The 17,755-nt window shown below is 48.1% G+C and overlaps 1 protein-coding gene across 1 annotated transcript in view; it reads right to left on the bottom strand.

Moving 5' to 3' along the window:
• Positions 1–5,006: 5,006 nt before the first annotated feature.
• The window catches only part of LOC101160869 (CST telomere replication complex component 1), a 35,212-nt gene continuing 22,463 nt past the window's right edge, over positions 5,007–17,755 (bottom strand). The window contains exons 12-15 of the mRNA XM_023966116.1: positions 11,296–11,375; positions 7,935–8,070; positions 7,777–7,845; positions 5,007–5,215 (exon numbers count right to left, since the gene is read on the bottom strand). Of these exons, the coding sequence (XP_023821884.1) occupies positions 5,044–5,215; positions 7,777–7,845; positions 7,935–8,070; positions 11,296–11,375 (457 nt within the window). The 3' untranslated portion in view covers positions 5,007–5,043. The remainder of the gene's footprint in view (positions 5,216–7,776; positions 7,846–7,934; positions 8,071–11,295; positions 11,376–17,755) is intronic.

Here is a 17,755-nt window from a genome sequence, read left to right as displayed (position 1 = left end):
TGTATGGAGTCACCTGTATGCAGTCACCTGTATGCAGTCACCTTTATGGAGTCACCTGTATGGAGTCACCTTTGTGGAGTCACCAGTGTGCAGTGACCTGTATGGAGTCACCTGTATGGAGTCACCTGTATGCAGTCACCTGTATGCAGTCACCTGTATGCAGTCACCTGTATGCAGTCACCTGTATGGAGTCACCTGTATGCAGTCACCTGTGTGCAGTCACCTGTATGGAGTCACCTGTGTGCAGTCACCTGTATGGAGTCACCTGTGTGGAGTCACCTGTGTGGAGTCACCTGTGTGGAGTCACCTGTGTGCAGTCACGTGTGTGCAGTCACCTGTATGCAGTCACCTGTATGGAGTCACCTGTATGCAGTCACCTGTATGCAGTCACCTGTGTGCAGTCACCTGTATGCAGTCACCTGTATGCAGTCACCTGTGTGCAGTCACCTGTATGCAGTCACCTGTATGGAGTCACCTGTATGCAGTCACCTGTATGGAGTCACCTGTATGCAGTCACCTGTTTGGAGTCACCTGTATGGAGTCACCTGTGTATGGAGTCCCCTGTATGCAGTAACCTGTATAGAGTCACCTGTATGCAGTCACCTGTATGCAGTCACCTGTGTGAAGTCACCTGTTTGGAGTCACCTGTGTGCAGTCACCTGTGTGCAGTCACCTGCATGGAGTCACCTGCATACAGTCACCTGCATACAGTCACCTGTGTGGAGTCACCTGTGTGCAGTCACCTGTGTGCAGTCACCTGTATGCAGTCACCTGTATGCAGTCACCTGTATGCAGTCACCTGTATGGAGTCACCTGTATGCAGTCACCTGTATGGAGTCACCTGTATGGAGTCACCTGTGTGCAGTCACCTGTGTGCAGTCACCTGTGTGCAGTCACCTGTGTGGAGTCACCTGTGTGGAGTCACCTGTGTGGAGTCACCTGTATGGAGTCACCTGTGTGCAGTCACCTGTGTGGAGTCACCTGTGTGGAGTCACCTGTATGGAGTCACCTGTGTGCAGTCACCTGTGTGCAGTCACCTGTATGCAGTCACCTGTATGCAGTCACGTGTATGGAGTCACCTGTATGCAGTCACCTGTATGGAGTCACCTGTATGCAGTCACCTGTATGGAGTCACCTGTATGCAGTCACCTGTGTGCAGTCACCTGTATGGAGTCACCTGTATGGAGTCACCTGTATGCAGTCACCTGTGTGCAGTCACCTGTATGGAGTCACCTGTGTGCAGTCACCTGTATGGAGTCACGTGTGTGCAGTCCCCTGTATGCAGTCACCTGTATGGATTCACCTGTATGCAGTCACCTGTGTGCAGTCACCTGTGTGCAGTAACCTGTCTGGAGTCACCTGTGTGCAGTCACCTGTATGCAGTCACCTGTATGCAGTCACCTGTATGCAGTCACCTGTATAGAGTCACCTGTATGCAGTCACCTGTGTGCAGTCACCTGTGTGGAGTCACCTGTGTGCAGTCACCTGTGTGCAGTCACCTGCATGGAGTCACCTGCATGGAGTCACCTGTGTGCAGTCACCTGTGTGGAGTCACCTGTGTGCAGTCACCTGTGTGCAGTCACCTGCATGGAGTCACCTGCATGGAGTCACCTGTGTGGAGTCACCTGTGTGGAGTCACCTGTATGGAGTCACCTGTGTGCAGTCACCTGTGTGCAGTCACCTGTGTGGAGTCACCTGTGTGGAGTCACCTGTGTGCAGTCACCTGTATGGAGTCACCTTTGTATGGAGTCCCCTCTATGCAATCACCTTTGTGCAGTCACCTGTATGCAGTCACCTGTATGGAGTCACCTGTATGGAGTCACCTGTATGCAGTCACCTGTATGCAGTCACCTGTATGGAGTCACCTGTATGGAGTCACCTGTATGCAGTCACCTGTGTGCAGTCACCTGTGTGCAGTCCCCTGTGTGGAGTCACCTGTGTGGAGTCACCCATATGGAGTCACCTGTGTGGAGTCACCTGTATGGAGTCACCTGTGTGCAGTCACCTGTGTGGAGTCACCTGTGTGGAGTCACCTGTATGGAGTCACCTGTGTGCAGTCACCTGTGTGCAGTCACCTGTATGCAGTCACCTGTATGCAGTCACGTGTATGGAGTCACCTGTATGCAGTCACCTGTATGGAGTCACCTGTATGCAGTCACCTGTATGGAGTCACCTGTATGCAGTCACCTGTGTGCAGTCACCTGTATGGAGTCACCTGTATGGAGTCACCTGTATGCAGTCACCTGTGTGCAGTCACCTGTATGGAGTCACCTGTGTGCAGTCACCTGTATGGAGTCACGTGTGTGCAGTCCCCTGTATGCAGTCACCTGTATGGATTCACCTGTATGCAGTCACCTGTGTGCAGTCACCTGTGTGCAGTAACCTGTCTGGAGTCACCTGTGTGCAGTCACCTGTATGGAGTCACGTGTGTGCAGTCCCCTGTATGCATTCACCTGTATGCATTCACCTGTATGCAGTCACCTGTGTGCAGTCACCTGTGTGCAGTAACCTGTATGCAGTCACCTGTGTGCAGTCACCTGTGTGCAGTCACCTGTGTGGAGTCACCAGTGTGCAGTCACCTGTATGCAGTCACCTGTATGCAGTCACCTGTATGCAGTCACCTGTATAGAGTCACCTGTATGCAGTCACCTGTGTGCAGTCACCTGTGTGGAGTCACCTGTGTGCAGTCACCTGTGTGCAGTCACCTGCATGGAGTCACCTGCATGGAGTCACCTGTGTGCAGTCACCTGTGTGGAGTCACCTGTGTGCAGTCACCTGTGTGCAGTCACCTGCATGGAGTCACCTGCATGGAGTCACCTGTGTGGAGTCACCTGTGTGGAGTCACCTGTATGGAGTCACCTGTGTGCAGTCACCTGTGTGCAGTCACCTGTGTGGAGTCACCTGTGTGGAGTCACCTGTGTGCAGTCACCTGTATGGAGTCACCTTTGTATGGAGTCCCCTCTATGCAATCACCTTTGTGCAGTCACCTGTATGCAGTCACCTGTATGGAGTCACCTGTATGGAGTCACCTGTATGCAGTCACCTGTATGCAGTCACCTGTATGGAGTCACCTGTATGGAGTCACCTGTATGCAGTCACCTGTGTGCAGTCACCTGTGTGCAGTCCCCTGTGTGGAGTCACCTGTGTGGAGTCACCCATATGGAGTCACCTGTGTGCAGTCACCTGTGTGGAGTCACCTGTATGCAGTCACCTGTATGGAGTCACCTGTGTGCAGTCACCTGTGTGGAGTCACCTGTGTGGAGTCACCTGTATGGAGTCACCTGTGTGCAGTCACCTGTGTGCAGTCACCTGTGTGGAGTCACCTGTATGGAGTCACCTGTGTGCAGTCACCTGTATGGAGTCAACTGTATGGAGTCACCTGTGTGCAGTCACCTGTATGGAGTCACCTGTGTGCAGTCACGTGTATGGAGTCACCTGTATGCAGTCACCTGTATGGAGTCACATGTATGGAGTCACCTGTGTGCAGTCACCTGTATGCAATCACCTGTATGCAGTCACGTGTATGGAGTCACCTGTATGCAGTCACCTGTATGGAGTCACCGGTGTGCAGTCACCTGTGTGCAGTCACCTGTATGGAGTCACGTGTGTGCAGTCCCCTGTATGCAGTCACCTGTATGCATTCACCTGTATGCAGTCACCTGTATGCAGTCACCTGTGTGCAGTCACCTGTGTGCAGTCACCTGTGTGGAGTCACCTGTGTGCAGTCACCTGTATGGAGTCACGTGTGTGCAGTCCCCTGTATGCAGTCACCTGTATGCATTCACCTGTATGCAGTCACCTGTGTGCAGTCACCTGTGTGCAGTCACCTGTATGCAGTCACCTGTGTGCAGTCACCTGTGTGCAGTCACCTGTGTGGAGTCACCAGTGTGCAGTCACCTGTGTGGAGTCACCTGTGTGCAGTCACCTGTGTGCAGTCACCTGCATGGAGTCACCTGCATGGAGTCACCTGCATGGAGTCACCTGCATACAGTCACCTGTGTGGAGTCACCTGTGTGCAGTCACCTGTATGGAGTCACCTGTGTATGGAGTCCCCTGTATGCAGTCACCTTTGTGCAGTCACCTGTATGGAGTCACCTGTATGCAGTCACCTGTATGGAGTCACCTGTATGCAGTCACCTGTATGCAGTCACCTTTATGGAGTCACCTGTATGGAGTCACCTGTGTGGAGTCACCTGTATGGAGTCACCTGTGTGCAGTCACCTGTGTGGAGTCACCTGTGTGGAGTCACCTGTATGGAGTCACCTGTGTGCAGTCACCTGTGTGCAGTCACCTGTGTGGAGTCACCTGTATGCAGTCACCTGTATGGAGTCACCTGTATGCAGTCACCTGTGTGCAGTCACCTGTATGGAGTCACCTGTGTGCAGTCACCTGTATGCAGTCACCTGTATGCAGTCACGTGTATGGAGTCACCTGTGTGCAGTCACCTGTGTGGAGTCACCTGTGTGGAGTCACCTGTATGGAGTCACCTGTGTGCAGTCACCTGTGTGCAGTCACCTGTGTGCAGTCCCCTGTATGCAGTCACCTGTATGCATTCACCTGTATGCAGTCACATGTGTGCAGTCACCTGTGTGCAGTAACCTGTATGGAGTCACCTTTGTGCAGTCACCTGTATGGAGTCACGTGTGTGCAGTCCCCTGTATGCAGTCACCTGTGTGCAGTCACCTGTGTGCAGTCACCTGTGTGCAGTCCCCTGTGTGCAGTAACCTGTATGGAGTCACCTGTGTGCAGTCACCTGTATGGAGTCACGTGTGTGCAGTCCCCTGTATGCAGTCACCTGTATGCAGTCACCTGTATGCAGTCACCTGTATGCAGTCACCTGTGTGCAGTCCCCTGTATGCAGTCCCCTGTGTGCAGTCCCCTGTGTGCAGTCCCCTGTATGCAGTCACCTGTGTGCAGTCACCTGTGTGCAGTCACCTGTATGCAGTCACCTGTATGCAGTCACCTGTGTGCAGTCACCTGTGTGCAGTCACCTGTGTGCAGTCACCTGTATGCAGTCACCTGTATGCAGTCCCCTGTGTGCAGTCACCTGTGTGCAGTCACCTGTGCATAGAAACTGCTGCATGTTGAGCAGCTCCACCACAGCTGCAGGAACAGGAAACACACCACGTGACCTCTGACGAGGCCCATTACATTCTCCTTCTGACCCTTTAGTCCCCACTGGCCCAGATGCATTATGGGAGGAGGCAAAGCAAGGCTGCAGGTAAACACAGAAATGCACATGTTAAAAAAGAACAGCTGATTTCCAGAGCAACTTGTCCTGAACTTGTCCTGTCCAACAGCTGGGCAGACAGACGAGAGCTGAGGGCCTCTTGTGTTGGACATATTTTACTTTAACAAGAGGGGTTATTAATCTTCAGACAAACCAGAGGTATGTCTGAATAAACCCCTTTTGTAATTGAGGCCAAACTTTATTAATTTCAATCATGTTTGAAAATTTTTGGTGTTGGACCGGACGGAAAAAGAAGGAGGGGAAGAAGAGAGAGGGACGTTAGAGAGAGGGGGGGTTGGAGGGTGATAGTAGGAGGGGGCGGTAAGACCATGAAGCAGCATAGAGCAACAAGTTTACAGTAAACCCTTGTTTTTCGCGGGTGTTACGTTCCAAAAAGAACCCGTGATAGGCAAAATCCGTGAAGTAGAAACTAAGAAACCTCTATTTTTTTTTACAATTATTATACAATTAAATCCTCTATTATACACATTGAAAAGAAAGAACAAACCATTTTACAGGCTCATTCATTTGTTTCACAAAAAAAGTACTTTAGAAACGTTTTTTTCAACAAATACCTTCTGTACTGTCAAAAATAATTTTAATCATCAATGTGAACAGAAGGCTTCGAATCGCGGAGATTAGCCCCGCCCACCGTGACCCGAGTAATTGGATGAAACGGGAGAAAATTTAAAATGATTATGAAAAAAATACAAAGTACAGTGGGACAAATAGTGACTCAGGTGTATTTCACTGCTCTTCAGACTGAGCCGCTGCATCCTGACTCCGCTCTGCAGTGTTTTCTTCTTTTGAAGCCCACGGTGCAGCTGTGTTTGTTCGGGAGAAGAACATAGTCAAAGTGATAGGCAGTTGTTGTCGCTCTTTTTTCTATGGGTTTTAGAGAAACTCAAAATTGCAAGAGAATTTGCACGTACATAATGTTAGTTTGGCAAGCTGTTTTACGTACGTGTACACATTAAACTGCAATGTTATTGATGCACAGGTAGAGAAGAAGCAGTGACTTTTTAGCCAATCAGAATGCAGAACACAATGCACGATGCAAATCCGTGAAGTAGCGAAACCGTGAAAAGTAAACCGCGTTATTGCGAGGGATCACTGTACTGGTTGTTTATCTTTACGGTAAGGTTCAAGTGTAGTACAAAAAGGGCGGGGCCTGTCCACACACACACTCAAATGTTAACAACGCTAGCTGCAAAAATGTCCACATGTTAACATGTACACAAAACAGATAGTGTTCACACACGCATACTTATGCCTTAAAACCAACTAGTGTGAAATCTTTCATTCATTCAATCATGCAAACTATTAGTGCAAAGGTGAGCTAACACCTGTGCTCAGGTGAGTGTTTATGTTCTTCTAAAATGAATGGTGGAATGTGAAAAGAAAGAGGGAGAGTGACCAGCCGTCCCAACACCCAGACCCCCGCCGCAGCAGCAGCGGCAACCGGAACCCCCCAACGCCACACGGCAGCAGGCAGGGAACAACCGCCCCCCCCGGGCGACCACATCCGCCACCCAGGCCAGGACCAGCAGGACTGCCGCGAGGCCCCCAGAGCCAGAGAGCAGGGAGGCATGGGGGGAAAGAGAGCGCCGCCCCAGCCCAACCAGGAGAGCAGCCCCCCCGCCGCGGCGGGAGAGCACAACGCAGGGCCCCACCCGAGAAGGGTGCCCACAGCCCCAGACAAGCACCCCATCACCACCCAGGAGTTCTGGGCATCCCCCCGCCCCAACCCCAGGTACGAGCCAGGACCCCCCAAGGGAGACCCGTTCCGCACTCCAGGCAGCCACCCACCCGGCCCACGGTTGGTCCAAGGAGGAGCAAGGGAGGGGCCAGCCGCCCCCGCCCAGGAGGGGAGCACCCCGGGGAAAAGGGGGGGCCCACAAGGGGTTCTGTAAATATGGCCCGACCAGGCTCGGCCACAGTTGGAAATTTGGCGGTGCCCAGCGCTCAGGGGCAAGGACCAGAACCCACCCCCCAGGGACACAGACACCCCCGGCTCAGGTGTAATGTGAAATCTCCCCCCCCCCCCCGCGCGGAGAGAGCACTGCTGGGCCCAGGAAACTGGCACCCAGGGGACACGGCCGCCGTTGCCAAGGGCCCAGTACCCCCCACCAGGGAAAAGGCAGGGGACAGATGGTCCTAGGTCCCACCTTCCTTGCAAAATGTGTGTGCGTGTATGTGTGTTTGAGAGGGTATGTGTGTGTGTTTATGTTTGTATGTATATTTTGAGGGGGGGGGTGTACTAAGGGGGGTGCAGTTAAAATTGGCGGGCAGGGCACTGAGTGGACATCTCCTGATTACTCACAGTGATGTCCCCTCACCCTCCCCACCAAGGGGCCCTAAATGTCTAAGGTGCGGTTAAAATTGGCGGGTAGGGTGCTAGGAGGACATCTGCTGCTTGCTGGCAGTGACGTCCAAGCACCCCACCTACCAAGGGCCCTACATGTCTAAGGTGCAAATAAAACCGAAAGAGGGGGGGCCCACTCCATACGGCAACCATGGGAGGGGGACCACTGCCACCTGCCTACCTCTCTCCTTTCAGTGACATCACCGTCATGGAGCTCACAGGAAAGCTAGTGAAGTACACACTCCCTGACCTGAAACACACAGGTGTACAGGTTTACAGCTAAGCAGCAGACTCACCTGTGAGGAAGACTTCATGGAAACATCTGTGTGGACCCGATACCTGGACAGTTTCCTCTGGAAGTCTGACAGCAGCACAGTGCTGCCAGGTAACAGTCCAGTTGGATAGGGGGCGTGGCTGAGGTCCAGGTAGACTCGGAGACTCCTCCCAGTTGGGTCACACAGAGTTAGTCGCACACCTGAAAACACAGACAGTTATTTTTAAAGGTGCACTCTGGGTCAGATCTGGACGGGTTTGAGTTCTCCATGATTTCATAAAGACGTCCTTCATTTCTGGAGTTCCACAGGGTTCTGTTCTGGAGCTTTAACCTCTTCACCTGCTGCCTCTTAGACAGATTTTAATTCAAACCTGATGTAGTCAGGATTTGGCTTCATGCTGATTAACTTCTGGTTCAGCTTGCTGCCATCCAATAATTTATAGCTGCACTGGAGTGTTTCCATCAGATGCTGACATCATTGTGTACCTGTGTGTGTCTGGGGTCATTATTAAAACACAACAGTACATATGGTTGTAGATCAAATCCAATCTGGTTTATAACTAAAGTTAAGAACCTAGAATGTCTCCAAGTGGAGGCGTGGAGCAGGTAAATATAAGGAAGTGTTGTGAGCACATGAGGGACTGTAGATCAATACAGACTATGAGTTTCTCCTTTTTTTTAAGCATTTTTTGGTGCTGGTGTGTCGCAGGATTTTTGTCAAGGTTAAAGTGTGCCGTGGCTCCAAAAAGGTTGAAAAACACTGACCTAGACAAGAAGGAATTTACCCAGAGTAAAGCTATTCATCCTAGAACCGGCCTCAGCAGTGTGTCAGCGTTTTTCCCACGAAAACAAACAATGTCCAAACTTTATCAAAGATGGATGTTCATATTGTTCATTTATAATCAGTGTGTGTCAATTTTTTCAAGGCCCCCCTAGAAAAAAAAGAAAATGTTTCACGCCCCACACCATAGAAGAAGATAATATGAGTTCCATTGTAAACAAACAGCTACGACAATTAGCCAAACAGAGAAAGTGCGAGTGTGTGTTAGCCTAGGGGCGGGGCTGGCAGTGCAGACACTTCCTGAAAGTGTACCTGCTTGAGTGTGTATCTGTGTGGGAGTGTACATGTGTGAGTGTGTACCTTTGTGTGTGTGTACAGTGTGTCTCTGTGTGAGTGTGTACATGTGTGAGTATGTACATATATGTGTGTGTGTGTACCTGTGTGAGCGTGTATCTGTGTGTGAGTGTGTTCATATGTGTGAGTGTGTACCTGTGTGTGAGTGTGTTCATATGTGTGAGTGTGTACCTGTGTGTGAGTGTGTTCATATGTGTGAGCGTATACCTGTGTGTGAGTGTGTTCATATGTGTGAGTGTGTACCTGTGTGTGAGTGTGTTCATATGTGTGAGTGTGTACCTGTGTGTGAGTGTGTTCATATGTGTGAGCGTATACCTGTGTGAGTGTGTTCATATGTGTGAGTGTGTACCTGTGTGTGAGTGTGTTCATATGTGTGAGCGTATACCTGTGTGTGAGTGTGTTCATATGTGTGAGTGTGTACCTGTGTGTGAGTGTGTTCATATGTGTGAGCGTATACCTGTGTGTGAGTGTGTTCATATGTGTGAGCGTATACCTGTGTGTGAGTGTGTTCATATGTGTGAGCGTATACCTGTGTGTGAGTGTGTTCATATGTGTGAGTGTGTACCTGTGTGTGAGTGTGTACATGTGTGTGAGTGTGTACATGTGTGTGAGTGTGTTCATATGTGTGAGTGTGTACCTGTGTGTGAGTGTGTACATGTGTGTGAGTGTGTACATGTGTGTGAGTGTGTTCATATGTGTGAGTGTGTACCTGTGTGTGAGTGTGTTCATATGTGTGAGTGTGTACCTGTGTGTGAGTGTGTACCTGTGTGTGAGCGTATACCTGTGTGAGTGTGTACGTGTGTGAGTGTGTACCTGTGTGAGTGTGTACATGTGTGTGAGTGTGTACATGTGTGTGAGTGTGTACATGTGTGTGAGTGTGTTCATATATGTGAGTGTGTACCTGTGTGTGAGTGTGTACATGTGTGAGTGTGTACATATGTGTGAGTGTGTACCTGTGTGTGAGTGTGTACATATGTGTGAGTGTGTACCTGTGTGTGAGTGTGTTCATATGTGTGAGTGTGTACCTGTGTGTGAGTGTGTTCATATGTGTGAGTGTGTACCTGTGTGTGAGTGTGTTCATATGTGTGAGCGTATACCTGTGTGTGAGTGTGTTCATATGTGTGAGTGTGTACCTGTGTGTGAGTGTGTTCATATGTGTGAGTGTGTACCTGTGTGTGAGTGTGTTCATATGTGTGAGCGTATACCTGTGTGAGTGTGTTCATATGTGTGAGTGTGTACATGTGTGTGAGTGTGTTCATATGTGTGAGCGTATACCTGTGTGTGAGTGTGTTCATATGTGTGAGTGTGTACCTGTGTGTGAGTGTGTTCATATGTGTGAGCGTATACCTGTGTGTGAGTGTGTTCATATGTGTGAGTGTATACCTGTGTGTGAGTGTGTTCATATGTGTGAGTGTGTACCTGTGTGTGAGTGTGTTCATATGTGTGAGCGTATACCTGTGTGTGAGTGTGTTCATATGTGTGAGTGTGTACCTGTGTGTGAGTGTGTTCATATGTGTGAGCGTATACCTGTGTGTGAGTGTGTTCATATGTGTGAGTGTGTACCTGTGTGTGAGTGTGTACATGTGTGTGAGTGTGTACATGTGTGTGAGTGTGTTCATATGTGTGAGTGTGTACCTGTGTGTGAGTGTGTACATGTGTGTGAGTGTGTACATGTGTGTGAGTGTGTTCATATGTGTGAGTGTGTACCTGTGTGTGAGTGTGTTCATATGTGTGAGTGTGTACCTGTGTGTGAGTGTGTACCTGTGTGTGAGCGTATACCTGTGTGAGTGTGTACGTGTGTGAGTGTGTACCTGTGTGAGTGTGTACATGTGTGTGAGTGTGTACATGTGTGTGAGTGTGTACATGTGTGTGAGTGTGTTCATATATGTGAGTGTGTACCTGTGTGTGAGTGTGTACATGTGTGAGTGTGTACATATGTGTGAGTGTGTACCTGTGTGTGAGTGTGTTCATATGTGTGAGTGTGTACCTGTGTGTGAGTGTGTTCATATGTGTGAGCGTATACCTGTGTGTGAGTGTGTTCATATGTGTGAGTGTGTACCTGTGTGTGAGTGTGTACATGTGTGTGAGTGTGTACATATGTGTGAGTGTGTTCATATGTGTGAGTGTGTACCTGTGTGTGAGTGTGTACATGTGTGTGAGTGTGTACATGTGTGTGAGTGTGTTCATATATGTGAGTGTGTACCTGTGTGTGAGTGTGTACATGTGTGAGTGTGTACATATGTGTGAGTGTGTACCTGTGTGTGAGTGTGTACATATGTGTGAGTGTGTACCTTTGTTTCCAGGCTGTGTTCTTCCATCATCCACACTGATCCGTTCAGAGATCTGACCTTGAAAACAAACCAGCTCTGAACTGAAACACACACACATTAGTTCCTCAATAACCGTTCTTGGCCACTGGGGGGGCAATAATAAACATGCATTCAAAGGTCTATGTCAAAATTAACTTTTTGAGTTTTTAATTGCTTTATAATGATCATTCCTCACAATAACAAGCCCAGAGTGGTATTTAGATCCATTCAAGCATTTCTGAGTCTTCCTCTAAAAACCTGAACTCTGAGTACCAGCCCCTCCCAATCCATGAAAACGAGTGGGTTTCCCCATTGTGATGTCACAAAGGGAGGACCGCCCCTTTCAGGAAGAGTCTGTGCTACCAGCCCCGCCTGTAGGCAAACACAGGCTGTGTCTGAATTACCGCCCTAACCCCTAACTACTAAAACCCTATATAGTGCGGCACTATATAGTTCTCTATATAGTTCTCTGAATTTTCAAAGCAATTCGGACACCCGTGCTCACTAGTTTTCTCTTTCGGGTGTTTTCAAATGGCGCTTAGCACGGAAACAAAGTGGCGCATTACCGCCACCACCTGGTCTGGAGGGGAACTACTTCTATTTAACGCGGAGAATGACACCCATTTGTCAAATTAAAAATATAATAAATATGAACATTTTATGAAGACTATTTATGAATCTGCTGTGTTCTGATCATGGAAAATGTGGCTGATTTATAAATAATAAAATTATAAACACATTGGTGTAGCTTTTATGTATTAGTTGATAAATAAACCCTCATGTTATTACTCCATGGCAATATTTATTTTTGTGCCGCTGAACGATTTACGGGCTCTTGCGAGGAGGCATTTTTTCCTGTAGTTTTTTCTTCTACCTTACTGAAAATAGCTTTATATATGAATCTGTCCGTGTTCCTGGCAATAATTCAACCGTTTTTCATGGGATCAAACCAAAAACGAGCAGATATGCAGCATCACAGGGCGGCAAGGAGAAGCAGACGTCTCAGATTTACTCTGGATGACCTGGCCAGACATGAACAACCTGTGAGTTAAACTTAAAGTTTTTTATTAGTTCAATTTAAGCATTTGTTACTAATTGTGCTCAAGGTTACACAGTCTGCTGGGTAAGACTTAACATTATTTTTCAACACTGGATTATGAACTGTATAGTCTAACTACATGAAACACTTGTGAGATCAAAGTTTAGTATTTTTTATTCAGAGTCAAACCATATCACTTGTTTTAAACAAAAATACTTTAATTTTTAAATATTTATATAAAAATCCAAAAACCCAGCCAAAAAAACCACGAGATTTTCCAGCATTTATAAATACGTCATAAACTAAAATGTAAGACATCAGAATAAAATGAAACATTCAAAAAAATCAGATTTAATTTTCTCAATGAAATAATTATTTTTCTATTTTACAGGGTCTTCCACGTCTCTACTGCTTTGCCAACATAAAGGTGTCTGTCGTGGCCCTTCACGCTGACGGTCAGTCCGACACAAGACCAGACCGGCAGACCCGCAGATCGGTTGACCCGCAGGACCATTGAGCATCTGGTGGAGCAGCTTCGGGTTCCTCACACTCTGGGGGGGGCACAGGAGACTGAGGTCCTGCTTCTTTTCTGGCTGGCATGTGGCACATCATACAGTGTGGTAACCAGAGCCTTTGACATGCCACGGTCCACTGTAAGTGACGTTGTCCACAGGACGGCAGACCGCATCCTCCAGCTGATGAGCAGGGTCACCCAGCATCCAGTGGGAATGAACTGCCATTAGTCACCTCTGGTTTTATAGCAGCTCGCTTGGTCTTCCACCTTCCAAAAGGTCGTGGGGAGCATTGATGGCTGCCACATAAGAATAAAGGCCCTAAAAGAAAATGCAGCTTGTTATTTTAACAGGAAGCTTTTTTTATTCCATTCAACTGCAGGCTGTATGTGACTCTAAGCCAAATTTAGAGATATTTTTGTTGGGAATCAAGGATCAGTCCACAGTTCACAGGTTCTACGTAAAAGCCCAATTTATGTAAATAAAACATTACCCACCTGAATGATCCTTTTGGGTGATGGTGGGTATCCCTGCATTGCACATCCCATCATGCTGCTGACACCCTACAGGGAACCCATGAGGAATGCGGTTCAGGCCCGTTACAACCAGCACCACGCCAAGGCATGCTCTGTGGTGGAGAGAGAGCATTTGGCAAATGAGGAGGAGAGCAATATTTCTGGGGACACTGGAAGTAAAACCAACCTTTGCGATGAAAATCACTGCCTGCAGTTCAGTTCTGCACAATCTGTGCATCAGAGAAGGGGACTGCTGGGAGCCACAGATGTTGAGCCACAGCAGGAACCAGTAGGACGGGTAAAGTGGCGTCCGTCTGCGAGGACAGATCTCTGCTTTCCTTTCAGCTCCAACTGTGACACACATGACTCTAGAAGACCAGGAGTATTGTTAACATATATAAAAATAAATGTTAACATATAAAACGAAAATGTAAATATGTACATTTGATATTTATATGAAAATCCTTTTGAGATTGTTAAAAATGGCTCAGATTTAAATAATACATGTAAATAATTCATTTTTGTTCATGCATTTATTAAACAAATTGCAAAAACAACGATGACGTTACATTTTGTGAACAATATTTAAACTCAGGTAAGCTTAACAGACTCTCCTGTCACTCTTTGTCCCTTCTTGCTCTCTCCTCCTCTCCTCTTTCAACAACAACCTTTACCCCAACATGACAACGATTACAGTTTAATGATAAATAAATACAAATCTGATCAAGTGTCTCTTTACTCCCATCCGGCACGAGCTTGCCTGATAACAAACAGGCTATCTTTCTCCATCCACAGATGGATCAGATTTTCCTCATCCTCGTCAGTCCCTACATATATAAACACATTTTAAAAATGTGTTAATAACTTATTACTACGGTTAGAACTCACTGCTTTTTGATGTACTATCAACAGCGTTTGTTTTTAGCCTTCAATGCTAATTCGCGCTAGCGTTAGCTTTAGCATTACCGAAATTGATGAGCTTCCAAACAATGTAGATAGTCGATTGAGGAATATAACATATTAAACAAGTCATCTTACGTATTTACAAATATATTTTACAACATATACAAGATACTTTTAAATATACTTACATTTTTAAGTCCTCTTTCTAGCGCAACCGTCCGCCATCTTTGAATAATTCAAACGCAGTGTATTGTGGGTCACACGCAATGCATTCTGGTATGAACGCAGTGCATTCTGGGCAATATTCGCCGATCGAGTGAGCATCGATCCACACTGGTTTTTCGTAGAGAATTCTGGGAAATTTCTAGTGCACATGATTTTTAAACTGTAGATTCGGACAGCACTACAAAATGGCGACCGCACTATATAGTGCACTATATAGGGTTTAGGGCGGTAATTCGGACACAGCCACACACTCACTTTCACTGTCTCACTCATTATCTTCTTCTATGGTAGTACCAGAATTTGTCCGGACTAATCACTATCCTACACGACATCAGACCAAAGTACAGCCAATCAAATACTGTGACGTCATCATTAGTCGCAGGCCCTTATTGCAGGCAGAACAGTTTTGGTACCTACACCCACTCTAGGATGACTTGGTTGACTCTAGTTCGGGGGGTCAAACTCATTTTCACTGAGGGCCACATCAGCATAGTGTCTGTCCTCAAAGGGCCAGATGTAACTTATAAATGTAACTAAATGTAATAAAAAATAAATGTAACTACTCCTTAATGTTAAATAACTCATTATTTATTTATTATAATTTTTTAAAGTGACAATTCCAGTTGCATAGAAACATATGTTTGTTTGTTACTTTAGCATAAATCCTTCCACATTTGATTCTGTCAGGTTAGGTTATGGACAGTGTTTAAGTCCTCATGTGTAGCTGCCCAGTCCCATATTTCCAGTCCAAATCCCCCTAGATGTGAATACACACCAATTTTTATTTTAAGAAATTAAAAACTGTTAAGCTCCCGCGGGTAGAGCTGTGATGTGTCTGATTTATCACCACCATGATGAACCACCAGGGGGCGCGGTCCACTGCAGCCCCCCCCCCCCCAAAATCCCTGCATCAGTTATATAAATACAATTACAACATAGTATTCTTTATTAAAAAATAACAGTAACAACCAACTACTATCTATCTAACTAAGTACATGGTACTTTTTCTGCGCCTGCGCGAGGCTGCACATCCGTTGCTCTGTGTGTGAATGTTTGTAGGTTTTAGACTTTCGATCTACTAATGCAGGCCAGCATTAGTAGAAATGTTTATCTTAGGAATGAACTATTGATGCTCAGGAAACATAAAAACCCCGGAATCCGTCATGTTATTCCATCGGAGCTTAGGCGGAAATACCGGGGATGCCGAGCTGGTCGTAAACACAAGGCGAAGCTGAAGGCTAAAGCGGCCAACCGGCGGCGTTTCAAACCATTCATCCCCTCCGTCATTATGGGAAACGTTAACGCCCTGTCCAACAAGACGGACGAGCTCACTGGACTGATCAGGACACAACGCTGCTACACGGAGAGCAGCCACCTCCTCTTCACCGAGACATGGCTAATCAGCTATGTGCCGGATTTTAACGTGGATCTGCCCGGCTTTACCACCATAAGAGCAGACCGTGACCCAGATCCAATGTGAAGAGTAAGGGGTGTAGTCTCATCCTGTACGCCAACAGACGATGGTGTCACCCGAATCATCTGACCGTCAAAAAGGTGATCTGTGACCGTAATCTGGAGCTGCTAGCGGTGGCCATCAGACCCTATTACATCCCACGTGGGTTTTCCCACGTCATCGCGCTCTGTGTTTACATTCTGACGAGAGCGGAAGCACAGGCGGCTCTGGAGACAATACACAACACAACCACAGAACTGCAGTCCAAGCACCCAGGGGCGTTCATCATTATTTCTGGGGATTTTAACCACGTATCCCTGGAAACCACTCTGCCCACCTTTCACCAATATGTCGTCTGCCCCACTCGAAATAGCAGAACTGTTGATCTTCTGTATGCAAACACTCTGGACGCATACTCAGCTGCCCCTGACCACAACCTCATACACCTGCAGCCTAGCTACACCCCTCTTGTGAAGAGGCAGGCAGCCACCACCAGACAGGTCAGGAGATGGTCTGCTGGAGCTGAGGAGGCCCGCAGAGACTGCTTTGAGTGCACGGACTGGAGTGAACTGATTGGGTCTCATGGAGATGACATTGAAGGAGCTGTGGGCTGCATGACGGACTATATGAACTGCTGTGTGGACTTGGTGGTGCCTGTCAGAACTGTCAGGAGCTTCTCAAACAACAAACCCTGGGTTACCAGGGAAGTTTAGGCAGTCTGAACAGGAAGAAGAGGGCTTTCAGGAGCAAAGATCAGGAGGAGATGAGAAAGGTTAAACAGGAACTAAAAGTCTGCATGAAGGAGGCCAAAGAAGCGCACGGGAGGAAGCCAGAGCAGAAGTTGAAGGACAACAACCTGCGTGAGGTCTGGAACACCATGAAGACCATGACTGGATGAAGCAGAAAAGAGGGCGGTGTGACAGGTGGGAGTCAGGAGAGAGCAGATGAACCAAATGTTTTTTTCAACCGGTTCAGCTCCCCCCAGGCTACCCCCATGCTGCCTGCTCCCCGGTGCTGCAGTGCCCCACCGATCTCCCCAACCATCTTGCTTCTGCTCCCCCTCCTGCTGCCCCCCCCCCCCCTGCCCCATCTCAGTCATCAAATCCAGATGATCACCCCTTTTCCATCACTGCTGATCAGGTGAGCAGGGAGCTGAGACGGCTCCACCCCAGGAAGGCAGCCCAGACCGAGTGAGTCCACGGCTCCTTAAGGCCTGTGCTGCAGAGCTAGGAGAACCCCTACAGCAGGTTTATAATCTGAGCCTGCAGCTGGGGAGGGTCCCATCACTGTGGAAAACATCATGCATCGTTCCTGTGCCCAAGAAGAGTCGCCCCAGTGAGCTGAACGACTACAGGCCGGTCGCCCTCACCTCTCATGTCATGAAGACGCTGGAGCGGCTGGTCTTGCAGCTCCTGAGACCCCAGGTGCGGGGGGATGAGGACCCTCTCCAGTTCGCCTACCAACCTAAAGTAGGAGTTGATCTCCTACATCGGGCCCTCTCCTACCTGGACACAGGGGGCTGTGCTGTGAGAATGCTCTTTTTTGACGTCTCCAGCGCTTTTAACACAATCCAGCCCCTCCTTCTCCAGCAGAAGCTCCTCTCCTTTGGTGTGAACTTCCAACTGGTGTCATGGATAACAGACTATCTGACAAACAGGCTACAATTTGTCAGAATGGGGAGTTGCAGTTCCTCCATACTGACTGGCAGCACGGGGGCTCCACAGGGCACAGTGCTCTCACCTCTCCTCTTTACCTTCTTTCCCCCCCCGACTTCCACTACAACTCTGATGCATGC

This window comes from Oryzias latipes, chromosome 18 (assembly GCF_002234675.1).
Source record: "Oryzias latipes chromosome 18, ASM223467v1".
NCBI lineage: Eukaryota > Metazoa > Chordata > Actinopteri > Beloniformes > Adrianichthyidae > Oryzias > Oryzias latipes.
Note: the sequence above shows the minus strand (reverse complement) of the source record. Positions and strands in the feature narration are given on the sequence as shown.